This window comes from Dasypus novemcinctus, chromosome 24, assembly GCF_030445035.2.
Source record: "Dasypus novemcinctus isolate mDasNov1 chromosome 24, mDasNov1.1.hap2, whole genome shotgun sequence".
Taxonomy (NCBI): domain Eukaryota; kingdom Metazoa; phylum Chordata; class Mammalia; order Cingulata; family Dasypodidae; genus Dasypus; species Dasypus novemcinctus.
In genome coordinates this window covers 18,535,407-18,555,427 of record NC_080696.1, presented here as the reverse complement: position 1 = coordinate 18,555,427, position 20,021 = coordinate 18,535,407, and the positions used below count along the sequence as shown (strand labels likewise).

Below are 20,021 nucleotides of genomic sequence, written 5' to 3'. Positions count from 1 at the left end.
ATGACTTGAGCCATTCACAGTCTTAGCACAAGGCCCACACATGACTTGAGCTCTGGAAATACCAGTTTAATTGAACTGAAAATCCTCCGTTTGGATGACTGTGAAATTCAGTTTTGATTTCCTTAGCCCTGCAGAATACGGGAGGTTGAGTCTAGGAAGGAAATCACCCAGGTGCGGCGCTGGCAGCCTCTCTCGTCACGAGTGAGTCCGCGTCACCCTGCAGGGATCCCTCCTAACCCAGGTTTGCTTTAAGTATTGTTAGCAAGGCACATGGGAAGACAGTGCCAAAATCAAGATGATGACAAGAAAATGAGGTAAGATTCACTTACATTTTTGTTCACTGGGGAAGGCTTCAAGGAAGGGTATTAGATAAAAGTACAGGTTATATTTGCATAGGATTTTATTGAAGGAATCCACTAGACTGAACTCAGCATCTTCCAGTAACATGCCAGTAAAAGCGAAAGCAAGGGGAGACCAATCTTTCTTCCAGAAGAATTCCAAATAATTTATGTAGCCCCACCCCACTTGAGGAGGTGGAACTTAATTCTCCCCCATCCCTTGAATGTGGGCAGGGCCAGGTGACTTGTTTCCAAAGAATAGAGTATGAAACGGGGGAAAATTAATTTTACAGTGGAGACATCTGGCCAACTCTGCCTTGGCCAGGTGATCAAGGTTATAATCATCAGCGATAAGTCACATGGCTATCAGGTACCTCCTGATGTGATGTGGTGTCACTTCTGTGGTCTTTCTCTCCCAAAACTCATAGCCCCAGGGTAATCTTGGGAAACCTTCAGACAACCCCTTCCCATATCACCATGAAACAAACCTGAAAGGCAATAGTAAGTTTTGTTGGGACTGAATCATGCCTCCCACCAACAGGCAATCAAGTCCTAACCCCTGAGTCCTACGAGTGTGAACATAATCAACATTATCAGGTGGGGTCAGGGCCAGTGGAACGAGGATGGGCCTTCATCCAATATGGCTGAAGTCCCAACAGAGACAAGTGAGCAGGAGGAGTAGAAACCAAAGGAGGAGACAGAGACAGACAAATGGCCTGGCAACACCTTGCTGTTGGACTTCTAGACTCCAAAACAGTGGGACAATAAATTCCTTTTGCTTTAGCCCACCAATTCTGTGGTGTCTGTCCTAGCTGCTCTGAAAAACTAAGACAACCTCCCTGGGAGGGATTGAGAAAAGCCCCTCAGACAAGTTGGTTTCAGTCCTACTTGCATGGTGGCTTCATCTTGCTAAGCTTTCATTTCCTCATCTATAAAAATGAGGACAATAAATAGGGCCTGCCGAGGTCTTAGGAGGATTAAAGGGGATTCCCTACATAAAAGTGCTTTGTAAACCATGGAATCCCACACGAGTGAGGGATTACGTCCTTTCTCTCAGCTCTATGAGGATAGCATAGTAAGGGTTTACTACTCCACAGACAAGGCCTGCTCTGGGACTTCTGGCTTCCAAAGAAGCCCCTTGGCTGGACAATAACTGAGACCCTTCAAATGGGCTTTGTCTGAGAGGCAAGAGAATGGAAGCTGTGTCTACATCGCCTGTTCCCTGCTGAGGAGCCAGGCTAGAGACAAAGCTGTAGACTGGACCTCAAGAGAACACGTGGCGCGCCTCACAGACAGACCATCGGCAAAGTCCTCTGGTGTGGGACGTGTAGTGGGAAAGGCGCTGAAGCTCTCAGGATTCCGGGGCTTCCTCCACAATCAGTGAAACATTGTAGGTGTCGCATGCATTGGGGCATGCTCCTCAACTCTTACAGTGGGAAGGAAACATCTCTTGAGATGGAAGACTCTAGGGCTAGAGTCAGAAAAGACTCTGGCACAGACATCTTCATGTGACTTACAAACAGTGGCCCCTGGGAAAGAAAAGGTGCTCCTTGCTGTGCTCTTCCATCTATTTAAACTCATTTTTAGAAATGATACAGGCATTCATTTCATGAAAGGCCTGTCTCGTTCCCCTCTCCCCTTCGGTAACTGCACAAGCATGTTAGCTCCTTTCAAGCCACAAGGGTCAGATCAGCACTCAGGAGACTCAAGGTTTGAATCTCAATTAGTCACTGACATGCCTCTTTGGCCACATCTCTCAACTGATCTTTATCTGAAAAGAATAGCTAATAACTCAAGGGCCTGAACCAAATGCTGAATTAAAAAATTAAAAACAAGTCGCACTAGGGAAGTGGCTGTGGCTCCATCAGTTGGGCTCCCATCTACCATATGGAAGGCCCTGGGTTCGTGTCCCAGGGCCTCCTTGTGAAGGCAGGCTCGCCTGCATGCCGCGGAGAGCCACCTGGCCCACAAGTGCCACCTGGAATGCAAAGTGCCGCGGAGAGCTGACTCAGCAAGGTGACACAACAACAACAAAAAAAGGGTGACAAGCAAAAACACAGAAGAGCATGCAGACAAATGGACACAGAGAGGAAGAGAGCAAGCAAGCCGCAAAGGGGAAGGGGAAATAAAAATAAATAAATACAGACACAGAAGAACGCACAGCAAATGGACATGCAGAGCAGATAGTATGCAAAAAGCCATGGGGGGTGACGGATAAAAAAATGCTGAAAAAAAAATTGAGTTCGTTGTTCATACACATAAAAATGATATATATGATAAATAAAAAAGTCGCACTAGATATTGAAGCTTCAGTCAGACTTTAATATGCATTTTTCAACATAAGGATCTGAACCAAAACCATTGTGATTGTTTAAACTCCTAGGGAATCATGTACATCTCATTTCTCATTTATACTTGTACCCTCTGGTGTCTAACCACCTCTGCAATACCATTTCTCTATCAAAAAATACTTGGATATAATCTAATCTCAAATGCCAAAAACACAGATAGATAGATGGATCGATCAATGGAATGATACGTATGGCAAATGTGAAATGCAGCAACATGTTAAAATTGGTGGCTCTGGTATCGGGACGGGGTGGTACATTCGAGTTCTCTGTATGGGTTTTGTATTACTTTTGCAACTATCCTGTAAGTTTGATATTATTTCAAAATAAAAAGTTTAACGGAAAAAAAAGAAAACTTGGGTACCTGAACTGATGTGCTCTTTGAAATATGCGGTAACTGAGTTTAAGGATACTTATCCTTCAAAAAAATTTTCATGCTTTTCAGAGAAAACACATTTTCATTTACAGCAATTAAGAAAGCAAAACAACATTGTCTTTTCACTAAGGGAATACAAACAGCTGTCTTATAATCACTATTGATTGTCTTGTGGTGTAGTTTCAATGATATAGAAAATTTGGGATTTCTGACATACTTGGATTTGGAGAAATTTTGTTTTTCTTGAAACAAGACTTGAAAACAGAGGGATACCCCAAGATTGACATTAAGTCAGAAATAAAAATTCTTTTACTTGAATAAAATAAAAACACTAACCACAAAATTGCAACAAGTTCGGCAAACTGGAGATTTCACCGTCAGAAATTCTGGACTCTCCTATTGGCTCAAAAAGATTGAAGTGAGAATGGTATGATGTGAAGAGCCAGCAGCAAGGCGTGGGTGTCAAGTAATAACTAATCATGTCACACCCTTCTCTATACTTCACAGTAATGAGTGGGGAAGAGCCGGGTGGAGGAGGGAGGCAGGCAAGTGTGCATCTGAAGCCATGTCGAGAAAGATGGACCAGACACAGGGGAGGGTCTGAAAAATGCATAATGTTTCTGTTAAAACATTTGTTTATTAGTCCATGAAATGACAGACACTTTAGGGGGAAGGGAGAGTGGACAGCTGACCAGAAAAAACGAAAGTGACTAGAGAGAGCTGGCTCTCACCTGGGAACTAACTCACATCTTAACCTCACTGGTTTTATTCTCCATTAGTCAGTCAACTAATAGTTATTGAAGAACCTCGAAGTGGCAGAGCTTCTGGGTGGAAGTGCTTTAAAGGTAGTCTAAATGGAATGCAAATTCTCCATGGAAGGACACAACCAGTTAGAGTGGCTTTTCCCCTTTTTGAGACTGTTTGGCTGTCTATCATTTTAAACTTGCCTAGAAAGGGCTGGTCCAAAGAGTAGTGGCACCAGGTCCTGGGTAGAGCCAAAGTGGGTAAGAGTATTTGATTTCCTCCTTGGCTTTTCTCTCTGCAACTGAAGAATCATCATCTGAAGAAGGCAGGTTAGTATCAATTCCATAGATTGAAGAAATCCACCTGCACACATTCATTTGGTCATTTAAACATATGAAGGGTTGCTCTAATTCTACCTGGGTTAAACCAATAAAATGCCTCCTCTTACTTTCTTGATTTTTAGGCATGGGCTTTCTGTAAATCTAGGTTTTAAATCAGAATTCCTGTCTCATGGGAAAAGAGAACAGGACTAGGTTTTTAAAAGCAGAGAAACCCAGCTGGCATTCTAGAAAAGCTTTACGAGCATCAGTAGACACCTGTTCTGAATCACTTTGAGGCTTAGGATTCTGGAGATTCCATGAGAAGTGAAAACTATCTGGTAGCCCTCCTGGGAAGTGAGAGATCATGGGAATGAGCACATGACCCAGAGAAAGGGCACCTGGACTGAAACCAAGCTCCCTGACCTCTCCACAGCACAACTCTCTGCAAGTCACTTTACACATCTTGGCCTCCATTCCTAGATTTGCAAAACCTGAACAATCCCTAAACAAATCTCCAACCTTGAGTTGGGGATGAGGCTCAAAGGCATCCTGGCACTAACAAATCCTTAGTCAGCTAGTAAGCCCTCATTTAGGAATATGTAAAACATAGGCAATTAGGCTAAAACATACCAACCAAAAAGGCTGGCAATGTTCAAGGAAGCCACGCCCATCCCTCAACAGAAGGAGCGTTAGTCTCAGCTGCCTCAACAAAGGATTAGCCCATTAAAATTCCCCTTCATCTCTGAGGGAAGTCATAAGGACAAAAAGGAAAAAGAAAATATATAAATTCAAGAAGCAGCAGAGGGGCAAGGTTAGAAAAACAAACACTGCACCTGCTCATTATCAGCTGGTGGAACCTTGGGACAAACTGGCAAACACCTGCCCCTCTCCCCTCTAACTGGGACACCAGTGCCAGCTTCTAAAGACTCTCTGAAATAGCTTGGATAGGCTGCCTGGCTCATATCAGATGCTCCATAAATGTCACCTTCCCTTCTCATTATGACCTTAAGTTTTTTTTTTAAATTAAAAAGCTGCAGCCTTCAGGGGCAGCACAGTGCACATTTTCAGCATGTTTTTGGAGAAAATGAGCATCTGAGCAGGTGTCCTATCTGAATGTCACCATCAAGGAAGCTGGTTGGGAGAGTTTCCTGGGACTTCGGAGAGTGCTTACACCACCAGCGGGGAAGCTGTTCCATTGTGAGCCTTTTCTCTGGGGGTTGGTTGGCGTTGCCTGACATAGCTCGGGGATGACATCAGCTGCCAGCTCTGCTCTCCCTCAGGCCCAAGAGAGGAAGCTCACGAATATTAAGTCCGAGCTGTCCGACCAGAGAGTGGGGAGGGAGGCAGCTTGTGTAGCTATCCTGCCTTCTTCCTGCAGCCTTTTAAAATTCTAAGTCTCAGTACAAGAACACATTCCTTGTTGACTCCCATTTCAGCAACACCCCAGCTCTAACCACGCCCCATCAAGCCAGCGGAACCACAAGAAAACAAACAAGGCTTTGATTCCTTTGTGTGAAAATCAAAGAGTTACTGAAACTCACTTTAGGAAGAAGGGGGAAAAAATAGGGAAACCACTCTCTACCACATACTGTTTACTATTTTCAACAAACAGGCCCAATCAGAAAGAAGAAATTTGGTTTTAGCTTTTGGAACTGCCTGGAAATGTTTGGTAGTTCTTTGGGCTGTCCTGCCCAAAACTTGAGGTCTTTGAAATTAGCCTTTTAAAGCTGACCTAGAAAAAAAAACAGGAAGAAAGAAATTTCCCTTCAAGACTCTCACCCTGGAAAAAAAAAAGATGGCTTGCCAAAGTCAAATTTGTCTTGGCCAAAGTAACTATTAACAATTCAGTCCTTAAATGAGGTTATAGAAAAAGCATTTCTATACCATTTAAAGGAATAAGTTAAATATGATACCGGAATAATTTTTTTAAAAGAATAAGTTAAAACATTTCTATCAGGGATAATGGATGTCTGAGATGGTAGCGCAATATTGTGAATGTAATTAATATGAAAGAATTCTACAGTTGAATAGGGTTAAATGGGAAATTTTGAGTTGTATATTTGTGACAATGACAAAAAGTAAAAAAAAAAACAAAACATTTATGGCTATTGACCTGGAGAGAGATTCCTGCCACCTTGAATAAAAAACAGACAAGCTGCCTAGGGACGGGGCGGGGAGGGCACAGGCATGTGTTGGCAGAGAGAAGACATTTTCCCCTTGACTTTGGAGAAAACACCTTTTGTGTGACCTCCAAAGCATGTGACTTAGGTTCACAATATAAACTTTTTTTTTTTTTTTTAAGCTTATTCCAAAACGGTGTCCTTACAGAACTCTCTGGTATCAGGAAGGAGCTGGCAAGCTGTTACCCTTGCAGGGGAGCACGCCCAGCCAGGGGTCTTGGGGGAGGGTCTCCGGGTGCTGGGCTGGGTCCTGCTTGCTGAGCCCGTGCTGGTCACAGGTACGTGGACCCTCTCCCAGCCGCACCCGGCGATCACTGCCCTCCCGAGTGCACGCTAGACTTCAGCAGAAGGCTTACTTCCAAAACTGAGCAGAGCAGCACTGCCCTGCAGGAGCCGGCAAAAATCCCTTTCTCCGCTGCACAAACTGCACAAGCAGCACACTCCAGAAAACACTTTACCAGGCACATCACACACACATGCAGCTCCCAACCTGGCGGGCAAAGCAAAGCAGCACAGACTCCATCCCCAAACAAAGTCTCTCTGCAGCATCAATCCCTCGCTCCCTCCAGTGTCCCCAAGCCCCACGGGGAGCAGCTGCCACAGGTGGACCGTGAGGTCGCTTTAGGAGCTGATTTTTCCCTCCATTTGAATGGGGCCAAGGAGGTGGAGTCTGCTGTAGTTTTGAACTTCTCGGGAGAAAACTTCATCCTAAATCACTCAACACCAGGGTGGCTTCTTCTGCCAGGTGACAGTACATTTTCAAAGAAGAGAAACACCTTAGTACTATTAGTAGCAGTAGGACTAGCGCAAAGCGAGACTTACCTATTTGGTCTTCGGGGATCAGCGACTCGATGGGGGGGTCGAGCTCCGAGCTCTGGGACAAGTAGTTCTTGACCTGGGTCATGAACTGCCGGATGGTCTGCAGCATGTCCGTGCTGGACACGTGGCACTCCTTGTTCTCCTGCAGGAAGCTCAGGTAGTCCTGCACCAGGCACCCGAAGTAGGTGCACTTGTCCCGGGACAGTTCCGCGATCCTCCGGACCATCCGCTTCTCGGGGGTCATGAAGTTGCTGAACATGCCGCTCATTTTCCGGATCTGGGACTTGACGAGCTTGGGCAGCACGAAGGAGCTGTGCCTCTTCTTCTTGGACTTGACCGGGGGCGCCATGGTCTCCTGGTCGCTCTCGCCCTCGTAGTCCTCCTGGCTGCTGGGGGTGTCCGCCTCGTAGCCGAACAGCGGCATGCTGCGGTCGAAGTCCAGCGAGTCGGAGGAGGAAGTGGACAGGCTCATGTCGCTCAGCCTCTGCCGGCCTCCATTCCACGGGGGCCGTGATTCAGCGGCGGGGGGCCGGGCCCTTGTGCAATCGGCGCCCTCCCCGGGCGGGGCGCCACCTGGGCTGGCAGCTGCGCCCGGCCGCTCGGGCTGGGGCCCGGGGCCCGGCCGGCCGCCGGTCAAGGGCTGCCCGCCGCCTTCTGCTTGCAGAAGAGAAGTGTGCTTCTTCCGCCGGGGTGGAGGGACGGGGGCTGGTTTCGCTCCAAGCGCGGCGCCGCTGCCCTGTTTGTTATGGTTGACTGTTTCTGGCATGCTCGGCCGGGGCCCGGGCGCGGACAGCTGAGGGCTTGTGTGCGGACTATTAATAGCGGGTGGCGGGGGCCGGGGCGGGGGGGACCGAGGCCGCTCGGTGCCATTCACGTTGGGAGTCCTGGGGCCGGGCCGCTTCAGGTCCTGGCTGTGCACTTTCAAGAAGAGAGGATTAATGAAGCACAGGGCTCGGCTGCTCTGGCCGCACTCCAGCTCCGAGGGCGTCCTGGTTTTTATAGAATGCACTCCATTTATGAGGCAGAGCTGGCGCGAGGCTGCACAGACGCCGTCTGCGGAGAGAGGCCTATGGGGAGGTGGAGGGTTGGGGGGTTGGCTGTCAGCTGGAGAGCTCCAAAAATCTGAAAGTCATTATCAGGGAACACAAGAATGTAAATACAGGACGCTGGGGCCATTCCTTCACAAATTACAACCAAAAGAAAAAAAAAAAAGAAAAAGCACACTGCATTACAAGGAAGGTCTTTGGAGCCGGAGGCGCGGGGACTTGGGTTGGGGTTTGGTGTTGTTTTGCTTTGACTGCATCTCTTTACTGGAAAGCGGGGGACATGCTGCCAGGCCCAGCTGCGGGCTGGCAGGAAGGCTTTCCGCCTTCAAGGCCCTCACAGAAGTGGCTGGCCCCAGCCCGGGCTCCTCCTCTCCCAGGTAAGGCGGGAGGGAAAGAGCCCCAGGGCACAGGCTCCAGAAAGGGTGCGCGTTTACCAAGTCAGAGTCAACTGGCAGCAATCCCCCCCTTTCCAGACAGCTCCCCTGAAGTGGCCTCTGCAGAGGCTGCTGCCCCCCAGAAGCATCGGCCTCGCAGTTCCCCTTTAACCGGGAGAGGACCAGCAGCTGGGCCTGGGCATATTACACAATCTGTTTTGGGGTTTTACACGCTCAGCACTAAAACCCCGAAAGGAGTTAAAAAATGCACTTGTGGGTTCCCTCAGCAAAAAGCGACAGCAAAGTAATGCAAATTTTAAGTGCCGGCTCAACCATTCATCTCTGGGGTTCGCTGCTGGTCTGGTCCCGTACCCCAGCGCAGCTGCTCGTCCTCCCCGCGCCTCTTTGGAGAAGTGCTCACTGCTGACCGCACCTCCCCTGCCCGGATGGGTGCACTTTTCCGGGCAAATCAAGGGAGGCATGGCGCAGGTGGATGACTGATACGATTTCCCCTGGGAATAGGTTATTTCCTCTCTCTCTCTAAGCTTGTCTCACCGTGTCTGCTTAAAACACGTTTCTTTCCCATGGCTGGGCATGGGGGGGAGAGGCTGAAACTGGGGAGCCCTGCCTTGCACACGGCCCAGGGTTGCATCCGTGGCCCCGCTCCCTTTCCCTTCCCTTCCCGGGACTGCGCCATCCAATGTGAGAACCACGTGTGGCGGTGGGGCCCTTGAACACGGTTAGTGTGCCCGGGGAAACAAATTTTAAATGTTAATTTAAATTTTAAAAACCGATGCCCCTTCAGTTCTTGGAAAACGTTTAGGTGTGCTTTGAGCAACTTGGGGATGTGAATCGAGTTTTTCAGCTGTCAGGTTTATGAGATCTATAAGACAGAGAGGTAAGGATTTCTGATGGAGATTTAGCCCCTGAATTGAGACGGGGTGTCAGAATGAAATACACACTGAATTTCAAAGAATCAGTATGGAAAAAATGCAAAATACTTCGCAAATACTTTTCTTATTATTCTCTGTTGAGATAACATTTTGATTATAGTACATGAAATAAAGTATATTGTTAAGGTGAATCCCACAGGTTTCACTTGACTTTTCTAATGTGGCTACTAAGGCATTTTAAAGTATGCATGGGCTCGTGTTATATGTCTACTGGCCAGTTCAGGTCTCAGAGGAACTGGTCTCCCCTGTTTTGGGTCCTCCTTAGTCTCCTGCTGCAGCTACAGGACTTCAAGGCATTACTATACTCAGCTTGCACGTAGGCATTTCTTCCACATACATTTGAACTGGGGGAGAGGGGTGCTCTATTAACCTCTGAACCCTTGGTGTGGGGTACAGCGCCTGCCACACAATAGACCCTCGAGAAATATTTATTGGGTACACTAATGAATGAGGTCCAGGATTTAAAAACATGATGTGCATTCACAAAATGGACAATGTGCACATTGAGAATCACAAGTTGAATATGTATTAGCCCTCACTTGCTCCAGATCAACAGCCACTACTGCAAGCTATTTTTGCCTTTATCCTTGCGTGGTACAAGCACCATCCAAAATTACTAGCGAAGTCCTTCAGTCATGCATGCTGACCACGGAACTAGCAGCTTGGGGAAGGAAGGTCCCTGGAGACAACTGAGACCTGGCTTCCACCTTCAAGTGCTCTATAGCCTAGCTGATGATAATAACTTGGATTCAAGAAAATATTTTAGACTCTCTCAAAAGGCATGCAATCCTGAGTTGCAAGATGTGGTGCACCATTTAAGGGAGATGGTCCTGATATATATATATATATATATATATATATTTTTTTTTTTTTAACCAGGATCCTCTTTCCCAATCCTACTACCCAACTGCCCATCAGACAGAACTCAGACATATGTGGCAATTCTTTTGCAGCAATCTAAGTTTCAGATAGCACTGGAAGCTACTGTCAGGCTTCCCTATGAACCATGAAGGCTCCTTCAGAAACCGGACCCATTTCGACACTAGTTCTTTAGATTAAATATGCCAAAGGAGCAACACAGTTTTTAATGAGCTGGGTCAAGTGTCATGCTTTCTTAGGTTCTAGGAATCTTGGTACTTAAAGCTTCAGAATCCCCAACTTCCATTCTGTGAACCTCTCTAAAGACAGAAGCTCTAAAATCTTAAGAGAATAATTTCCCTTCCCCATCAAGGAAAGAACATTTTTTTGCCAGTTAAACCCACGTGGATCCCAATGAGACCTTGAAGGCTAAACTGGGAGAGTAGCATGTCCCAAACCATCATCGACAATCGTCCAACAGAACTGTGGTGCATTTCGGGGGCAGCAGCCAAGAGGCAGAAGGGAACGTGAGCCCAGCTGGCTGGAGCCATGACCCACGGCAGGGCAAGGGGCGCGGCCTGGAACATCAGGACAGGAATTGAACGAGAGAGGAAGTGAGCCAGCTGCTCTCTAGCTGCCTGTGCTGGTCAATTCCTCAAAGCCCACAAGTGCTGTCCAGGCTCGCGGGCCCCTGAGAAATAAAACCCATGCTCGGGAGGCTCCGTGGTGACTTTCCCTTTCCGTCAAGCAGGGGAAAGCCACCGATTGACACATTACAGATGTTTTTGTTATATTTGGACTTGGACATTTTGGGGAACCCAAACTCAAGAGAAGCAGGGGGATGGGAGATTTGAGGGACACCCAGAAAAAATCAGCACCAGTCTGTCTTGAGTGCGGCCTGAATGTTTAACTTAGAAAAAAGATTCACAGAAAGGCTGATCCAGGACCTCACAGACCCAAAGGCTGAGTTTCACCTTGACAATGGGAATTATTTCTAGTTATTTTTAAATGACAGGTGGACTTATTTTACCATTGAAGGCTCAGCTAGCCTAACACTGACTCTGACCCATGTATTCAATTTTTTAAAATTGTCAGCAGTGTTTTATTTATACCTACAAAAGAAAACAAGATGGCACCACCGTGTATTCATTTTAAGACAGATCTGGGTTGGGGAGCACCTACTTACTTAGTCCCAGTTGGGCTAGTTCTTCAAGCTGAGCCTCGGTCTTGGCTGTTGAAATGGCATAAGGCAACTTCAAGGTAAACGGCAGAACGTCCCTGAGTTTTTTTAAGAAAGAAAAAATGCTTGTAATTCTAGGACTTGTTGAAAATCCTTGCTTTCAATTTCAATCCTGGAGATGTTTTAACTTAAATGGTTTAAAATGTTCTACACAGACAGACATTATACCGTACCCAACCAGAACTTATTTCAACTGGTAAAAGGACTGCATGTTTATATTCAAGAAAGGCTGAAAGAAAAGCCCACACAGTGTCAGTATCTGCAATGGGAATAGAATTTTCCCGTAGGAAAGGTATCTGAAGTTAATATCAGAGTCGCTGACTATGCAAAGAGAGAGATGGCCAGGTGATGGAGACAGGTATTGAAGGCCAGGAAGCTACCACCAGAATGCTACAGACTTCAGGGACAACTTGGCCTTGCCAACATCTTGAATTTGGACTTGCAGCCTCTGAAATGGTGAGCCATTAGATTCCTATTGTTTAAGATAGAATAAAGAGAGGGGGGAAGGGGAGAGAAGGGGAGGGGGAGGGGGAAGGAGGAGGAGGAAGAGGGCATTGCTGACTACACTGGTAGATCTATCACACCCATGAAATAGTAGGTACTACTTTGCTGGACGCTCACCTGAATGGCAGGCCCCAGCCCCAGTCCTAACCAAGGTCTAGGAGCTCCCGTCCTCAAGCACACAGGGGCCCAATGACTCTCTGGTGGTTCTACTTGAGACACCTTCCAGCTAGAACCTGCACATTGCTCCTATATGCTGGAGACCACTCCTCCCATCATTTAAAGCAGTGCCTCTCTAACTACTATGGCACACGAACCCCCTGGGAACCTTGTCCTATGGCAGACTCTGACTCAGGAAGTCTGCGTCTCTGGCAAGCCCCCAGGATACTGATGCTGCTGGTCCATGGCCCACGTTTTGAGTAGAAAGGCAAGGAAAGTCTAAGGCACCTCGTGTCTACAACCTTGCCGCCCGGGTATAGGGTGCCATGTACAGATGTACAAACATGTGCACCACGGGGCTCCAGGCACAGCAGGAAGGGGCCAAGCTAGTCCCAGAGGCCTGCCACTACCAGAGTGTAGGGTTGTCATTGGTAAATGTGTAGCCCATGACCACGTGCTCTCTCAGGAAGGGGCAAAGGCAGACTCAATAAACAGTTGTTCGACGTCTATACGTGGGTCAGGACCATGCTCTAAGCTCTGGTGAGGCCCCATAGGGCTCAGCATGGTGCTCTCCTGATAGAGACAGGGAGAAAGTGGTTTTTGGATGAATGAGTGCAGGTTTGATGATGACACGAGTGACTTCCCTAAGGAGTTACTTTTCCCGTGGTGGTACTGGACTTACAAAGAATTATTCATTCATCCATGCAACAACAAAGGTTTATGATTACCTTTGATGTGCCAGATGCTGTTTTGGGTATTGGGAACAAAATAGGCAAAAGTCCCTGCCTGCATGGAGCCTCATCCCGGGGGGCACCTTTAGACAATAAGCAGATACGCAATTCACAGAGTCTAGGAGAAGGGGATCTGGGCTATGGATAAAAATAAAGCACGGGAGGGGGATAAAGAGTATGTGGGTGTGGGGGTTGGCCAAGGCTGGTCACAGTGAGCCTGAAGATCTAAGGCAGGCCAGGGAGTGAACCAGGAGAACATTTCAGGCAGAGTTGCAGTAGGTGGTGCAAAGGCCCTGAGGCAGAAGAGAGCCTGAAGAACTGCCAGCAGGACCTTGCAGCTGGGGTGGAGTCTGTGAGGGATAAAATGTGGAGCTTCTGTCCTTATTTTGATATTGCTAGATGTCATGAAAATTGCCACTGAGGAGAGTAACGCCACCAAACAACTGGTTGTTTAGAGAAAGATGGGGTAACATTCTAGACTGAGCCAGATTAAATCTGGATGACTGGAGAGTTTCAGAACCTTTGAAGCTGTGTGGTTAATGAATAACAAGTCAGTAAAGCTAATGAAAAGGACAAAGCAGGAATAAAATTTAATAGATCCACAGATACTGTGTTATGCTGCTCATATAACTCATGTGCCACTAGAGGCAGCTCTTTCCTGGGGGCTTGAGACCAGATGGCCCCCCGCCTCCATGCACGCTTTTTGCCTTGTGGGCACCATCTTCAGCTTGTCCACTAGAAGCTGTTCTAGATGCAGCAGGGGAAGCAGCAGGGGATGGTGGGCATTTTTACCAGGGTAGTGACCCTGGCTATAATCTTAGGTCAAGATTACTGGGAACTCAAACTTTGTCATGCCATAGTATCAGGCAAATTAGATGCTTGTACCAACTTTTGCACTCTACTTCCATCAGACTATTTTGGGGGGAAAGTGGCAGATGACAACAGCAGCCTGTATTTAGGTTCAGTCTTTTCTGTTCTTCATCTTGCTCAAGGCAGTCCCTGGGACCCAAGTATCACAAGGCTGGCTTGTGACACAGGTGACAGGAAACCACACCTGTCGTTCGTTAATGGATGGCTTTAGCTCTGATGTCCTAGAAAATGAGGTGTTGAACAGGAACCCTCCTCCAGTGTGCCAGCCAAGGGTGTGACCCAGCTCCTTCTCACACACGTGCGCAAAAGCGCCACTTCCTTCTCACTTATGCCTGTTTTAGAAAAGGGGGGGGGCTCTGATTCTAAAACTCGCATAACTGACAAAATAAGGCCATTATCTTGGGAACAAACGTTTCCCCCAAGGTTTTCAGTTTATGTCTTGTTTAGATTTTTTTTTTTCCACTTTGCTCTATATATTGTATTTTGAAAGGGGAGGAGGCTAGCATTATTTACGAGTACTATTGCATTGTACCGAGCACTTTAACCCACATACGACCCAGGGTGGAAGCTGTGCTGTTCCCCAAGACAGAGCTCAGGAGCACATAAGACAAGGGGGAGGGCCTGGTCCTCACTCCAGGGCTAAAGAGGGGTGAAGCCAGGATCTGAAGCCAGGTATATCGACCCCAAAGTCTGCAACGGTACAAATGGAGCAGAAAAAATATCAGCTTTGGCATCAAGGCAGATGTGGGTTCCAATCCCACATCTGCTACTTATTGTTTGAACACTTATGGGCAGCCACTCCCTTCCCCTGAACCTCACTGTCTTTGTCACCGCCATTTACAGGGGTGCCATGAGGATTAGAGATAATGCATGGATGTGCCCAGCACATGCACAGGAGGCCCCCCTGACTGTAGCTATCCTCGTTTCCTGCAGCCTCTCGCTACTCAAAGCGTGGTCTGTGGTCTGACCACATTGGCCTCCCCAGGGAGCTTGTGGGAGATGCCAGATCCCAGGGCCCCTCCTACACCTCCTGAATCAGAAACTGCATTTTAATAAGAGCCCCAGGTAACTCCAGAGCACTTGACAGTTAGGAAGGCTCTGCTCTGTCAGACTCAGATTACCCCAGATGGGCAGAGAGCTATGGGCATTAGTCACCATCTGCATCCTCCACTCTACCTTTCGACTTGTTCCATCCTGCTGTGGCAAAGCATATATTTACTGATCCGTAACTTCTCTGGAATTCTCTGAAAAGCCAGAGCTGACAATCCAGTCATTTCCCCTCTTCGAATATATTTATGTGTTAATAACCAACTAAAATTTTTTCAAAAAAATATTTTGGTAAGACTAGATCGAATCAATAGCCGATCACCAAGAACAACGATTTAGGTGAATGAGTACCACACACCGAGGAAAAAGAGAAACACAAACTTTAAGGTCCTTCGCATTTTGAAAAAACAAGGAGATTAACCTCAGGCCTTCTTAATCACAAAATGTCTGTGTTGGGATTTTACTGTGGACACCTCATACTGGTATCATGCTTCGCAGTTTGCAAAAGGCTCTTGGGTACTTTATCTCCTTTAGTCATCAAACAGCAGGGATAGCAGATATAACAGGCTCCCATGGGCCACTGAGGGCTGAGGTGGTATCTGTATTAGGCTGCCACCGGATTTTGTTCTCTGGGTATAACAGACTTTCACAAAAACAGCACGAATGCCGATGTGCAAAACATCTATAAACATTAAGTGCATAGTAAAAGTTGTGAACTTACAAAACAAACGTGCATGTCATCATAGAGGGCTTCCATACATCACCCCACCACCAACACCTTGCATTGTTGTGAAACAATTGTTACAAACTATGCAAGAGCATCATGAAAACATCACTACTAACTGTAACCACTCTCTTATATTTGGTGTATTTTCCCCCCAATCCACCTGGTTAATGATACCCTGTATTAGTATTATATACTTATTACAGTTTGTAAGAGAATGCTCTCTCTTTGTTCTGTTAGCCACAGTCCACCTTCCACCACAGGATTCATTCAGTTACATAGTCCCAAGCTTTGTGCGATCCATTCAAAGTGTGCACTCAGTGGCTTTCAGATTCATCACCGAGTTGTACTGTCATCACTTCAATTTTAGAATGTTTTCATTACTCCAAAAGGAAAATTCCCGTACCCTCTTATACATCCCTATTGTTGCCCCTTAGAACTGACATTATCTTCTTTGCCATTTCTGCAAAAATAACACACTATTACTGCTAACTATGATCCAGGAGTTAACATTAGTTGTAATTTTCCCATGTATCACCATATACTTAACACTTTGTAAAGGAACAACAATCTTCACCCACCACCAAAATCACTATGTTATACAGTCCCTACTTTATTCTCTAGCTTCTTTTCAATTGAAATATTACATCCACAGACTACCCCTTCTAGCCACAATCACATTTATAAATCAGCAGTGTTAGTTATACTCACTATAATATACTACTATCAACGCTATTCATTTCCACACATTTACAATGTGAACGATAAAACTTCAATTTTAAAAAAAGCCAAAAAAAAAGAGTACACATTGGCCAACTTCACCTCCGACCCACAGATTAGCATTGAAAGCCACTTTCCTTGCCAGGTGAGGTGTGCTGGGGGTGGGCGGGGCTTCTGCTCCAGCCTCACCTCTGGGCAGCAGATTTTCCTAGGTCCAAGGGGTCTTGCCCAAACCATAGTGACAGGTGGTGACCCCACAGAGCGGCTCACAGGGTCCAATCTCAGGTGAGACACTTGGCTTTTTCCCACTGCTGAGCAGCGCTGGCTTCCCTTCTGGAACCACTCCCCCTTTCTTAAGTCATTGATTAGGTGGCTTTGGCTGCTCTGGCAACCTACGAGTTAAAGGACCTCGGGGTGGAGGACAAGTAAATCAGCAGAGCACCTGTTCCATGAGAGGGCCCAGTCCAACAGGTATACGAATGCTTAACTCAAGCTTTGGGAAACGTGATCTCGGACCTATCTCTTAAAAATAAGATAAACTAGACCAAACCCAAATAAACCCCTCAGCCTAAGTGTGTGCTAGCTGTGAGAGGTGATCTTTGAAAAGAAACGCAGCAACCCATTTCTGTATATCCCCTGTATTCCACTGCATGACCAAAGAGGAAAAGAGGCCACACTGAGCTCTGCTCCTCCAGGGAAGGCGAGGCCAACCTCCCAAGATAAAAGCAGCTTGGATTCTTAATCGCTGGAAGGACACCTGATTTGAAAAACTGTTATTGCTAGCAAAAAAAAGTGGAAAAATTTTTTGAAAAGAAAGCCTCTCACAATCCACACCCTCTGACACTCAGTAACCTTGTGACTTTGGCTTCACTTCACATTGATTCCAACAGGCACTTTAGTTGGGGAAAAGGACATCGAAGAAGCAGCGAAGCCAGCAGCTCCCACCATCCTACTTTAATAAGAAACCCCAAGGCTGCTTCTCCCACATGTGAACACCAAGGAGGTCCTGAAGGCAGAGAAAGAAGCCTTACCTGCTGATGCAGTAGAAAGCAATGAGCCGGAATAAATCCGCAAAACTGATTCCTGAGCCTTCCAGGGAAAAGGCTGGAAAAGAGAGATTTTGGAAACCAGCTGAGTGTCCCTGCATGCGTTCTGGGAAAGGAAGGGTCCTCTAAAAGGGGCGGCCTACGGGAGGGGGCCATTTGGGTATTCTCAAGACTCTCGAACTGCTGTGTCCCCACCAGGAGTGACTCTGGGGAGGGGTCTGTCAGCCAGGAGAACCGGTGAAGAGCTGGGCGGCCTGGAAGCTCCATCCGAGTCACTTGGAGCACATGCGTGGTCAACAGACCAGGTCAGACTCGAGTCGCTCAACTATCTCTTTTGTTAAGTTGAGAAAGCACAGTTTGGTGGGGGCCAGGCGCCAGGCTGGAGAAGAGACCAGCAGCATGTGCTGGTGAACACAAAGGCCACCCCCTCCCCCCTCCAAAACTCCTAGGCCGAGGCCTCCTGGCTCAAGCTCCTTTTTGCCAAAAACAGGGCCGCTCTGGGAAAGATGTGGAGGAGCAGGACTGTAAAGCTTTGAAGATAATAAAGGGTCCCATTCATCAGCTTTCATTTAAAGTCAGTATGAAAGATTCTAAAACCCGCTCACACGTCCTAATGGAGAAGAGACACTCCAGCAAGATGGCATGCCACTTTGTAGACCTTCGGAAAAGGTGGGGAGTGAGTGGTTCCGCCTCAAAGAACTCATGTTATCTGTCAACCACCCACACTGTTATTCTTCCAAAAAGATTCCAGAAATCCCAAGTTTTAGGAAGATTTCCCCCTTTCCTCATTTATTTTGCTTATTTTGTGTTATTTTGCTTACTTAGTATTTCTGTAGCACTCCCAAAACATACCTGTACCTCAATACCCCTACATATCTGTTACAAAAGCACACACAAATAAATACACAGACAAAAACAAACACATACACTACAATTTATTAATAGAAAAGCACACATACACACTCACAGGCAGAGACAGATACACACACACACACAAGCAAATGCATGCACCACAATTTAGTGAAACATATACACAGAAACACATGCACCACAATTTAGTGAGTTAAGTAAGTGGGAACCAATTTTGGGTAGGAAAACTTTTCTGAGCTTCAATAGTCTCCTCTGTAAAATGGACAATTAGAGTACTTTTCTTGTTTACCCAGAGAGAGGGTAAGAATTGAAAATTCTAAAACAATGAAATAATTTACATGAAAGTACTACATAAGAATAGGAAATGGAATATATTATTATTTTATTATTTTTATTATTTTATTCAAAAGTTACTGAAAAAGTCTGTATGTTGGGAAGCAGATGTGGCTCAAGCAGTTGGGTGCTTGCCTACCACATGGGAGGTCCTGGGTTCGGTTCCCAGTGCCTCCTAAAGAAGACGAGCAAGATGGCAAGCTGACATGATGGGCTGGCATGGCAAGTGGATGCAACAAGATGATGTAATGAGATAACACAATGAGGAAACACAATGAGAGACATGACAAGCAGGGAGCGGAGGTGGCTCAAGCAATTGGGCACCTCCCTCCCACATGGGAGGTCCCGGGTTCAGTTCCTCAGGCCTCCTAAAAAGAAGACGAGCAAACAGAGAGAGCACACAATGAATGGACACAGAGAGCAGACAACGAGAGCAAACAACGAGGGGGTGTAGAAATAAATAAATTAAATAAATCTTTTAAAAAATTTTTTCTATATGTTTTCATAGCAAGTCCTTCCTCTCCCAATCCACCACCAATTCCTAGAGGAGAAGGCCTTGGCTGGAAGGAACAATCATGGTGGGACCAAGGCAGGTGGTAACTAGTTGTGGCGAGGTTAATCCTTTGCTACAACTCTTTCAACAATTTTCGGGCAGCAGAGAGGATTGGGGAGTGAGGGAGCAGAAAGAGCTCATGCCCAGCTGTTGCACACACTGAGAGTTAAATAAAAATTCTTCCACAAGGTACAAGGGATGGTCCAAAAGATTTTGTACCAGTGATTTCTGTATCAAATCAGTTTGCCTAAAATGAGAACTGTCAACTGAGGAATCCTCAACATCAAAGAGATGTGTCTGTACATCTACTTGTCATGATGGGTTTAGTCCCTGTGACAATTTCCATAACTTTCAACATGTCACTGGCCATTTGAGAAGCAACTCTCCATTGGTGTCTGGAAGACCAGACAGACAAGTATATTTTTAAGGAAGGAGAAGTGTTCCTGGTGTATTATGGTTGTTCTCTAAGAAATTGAGAGGGGAAAATTAGGCAGAGCTTGGGCTCTTGACAAGACAGGGAAAACGCTAATCAGGGAGGGACCTATGAGAACAAGAAAGCTTTCACCGATTCTAACTGTCCTCACAGTAGAAGAGGAAAGGAAATGGCTTTCACCTGGATTATAGCGGCCAAATCTGGATATCAGAAGGGATTTAAAAACCAGTCGGATCTACCACTTCTCAGTTAGCAGACTTTCAAAACCAACTCAGAATTGCCTCTTTTTTTCTCACTTAATTTAAGTTCATTATCTTTAAAATGGTGGATTTTAAACGAACCTTCTAGTTACCTCCTAAAGTAAATAAATCAGAGCAAATTGTTAGCCAGGCTCATTGACTATCCTTTGCAGGTGCAAGTCTTTCCCTGATGTAAGTG

General features: G+C 46.4%; 1 protein-coding gene across 5 annotated transcripts in view; it reads right to left on the bottom strand.

Annotated features, from left to right (window-relative positions):
• Positions 1-20,021, bottom strand: part of RIN2 (Ras and Rab interactor 2) — a 225,361-nt gene that overhangs the window by 18,589 nt on the left and 186,751 nt on the right. For all 5 annotated transcript variants that reach the window (XM_058286768.2, XM_058286770.2, XM_071211585.1 and 2 more), the window contains 3 exons: positions 17,380-17,452; positions 11,543-11,634; positions 7,129-8,247 (listed from right to left, as the gene is read on the bottom strand). In XM_058286768.2, the coding sequence (XP_058142751.1) occupies positions 7,129-8,247; positions 11,543-11,634; positions 17,380-17,452 (1,284 nt within the window). The remainder of the gene's footprint in view (positions 1-7,128; positions 8,248-11,542; positions 11,635-17,379; positions 17,453-20,021) is intronic.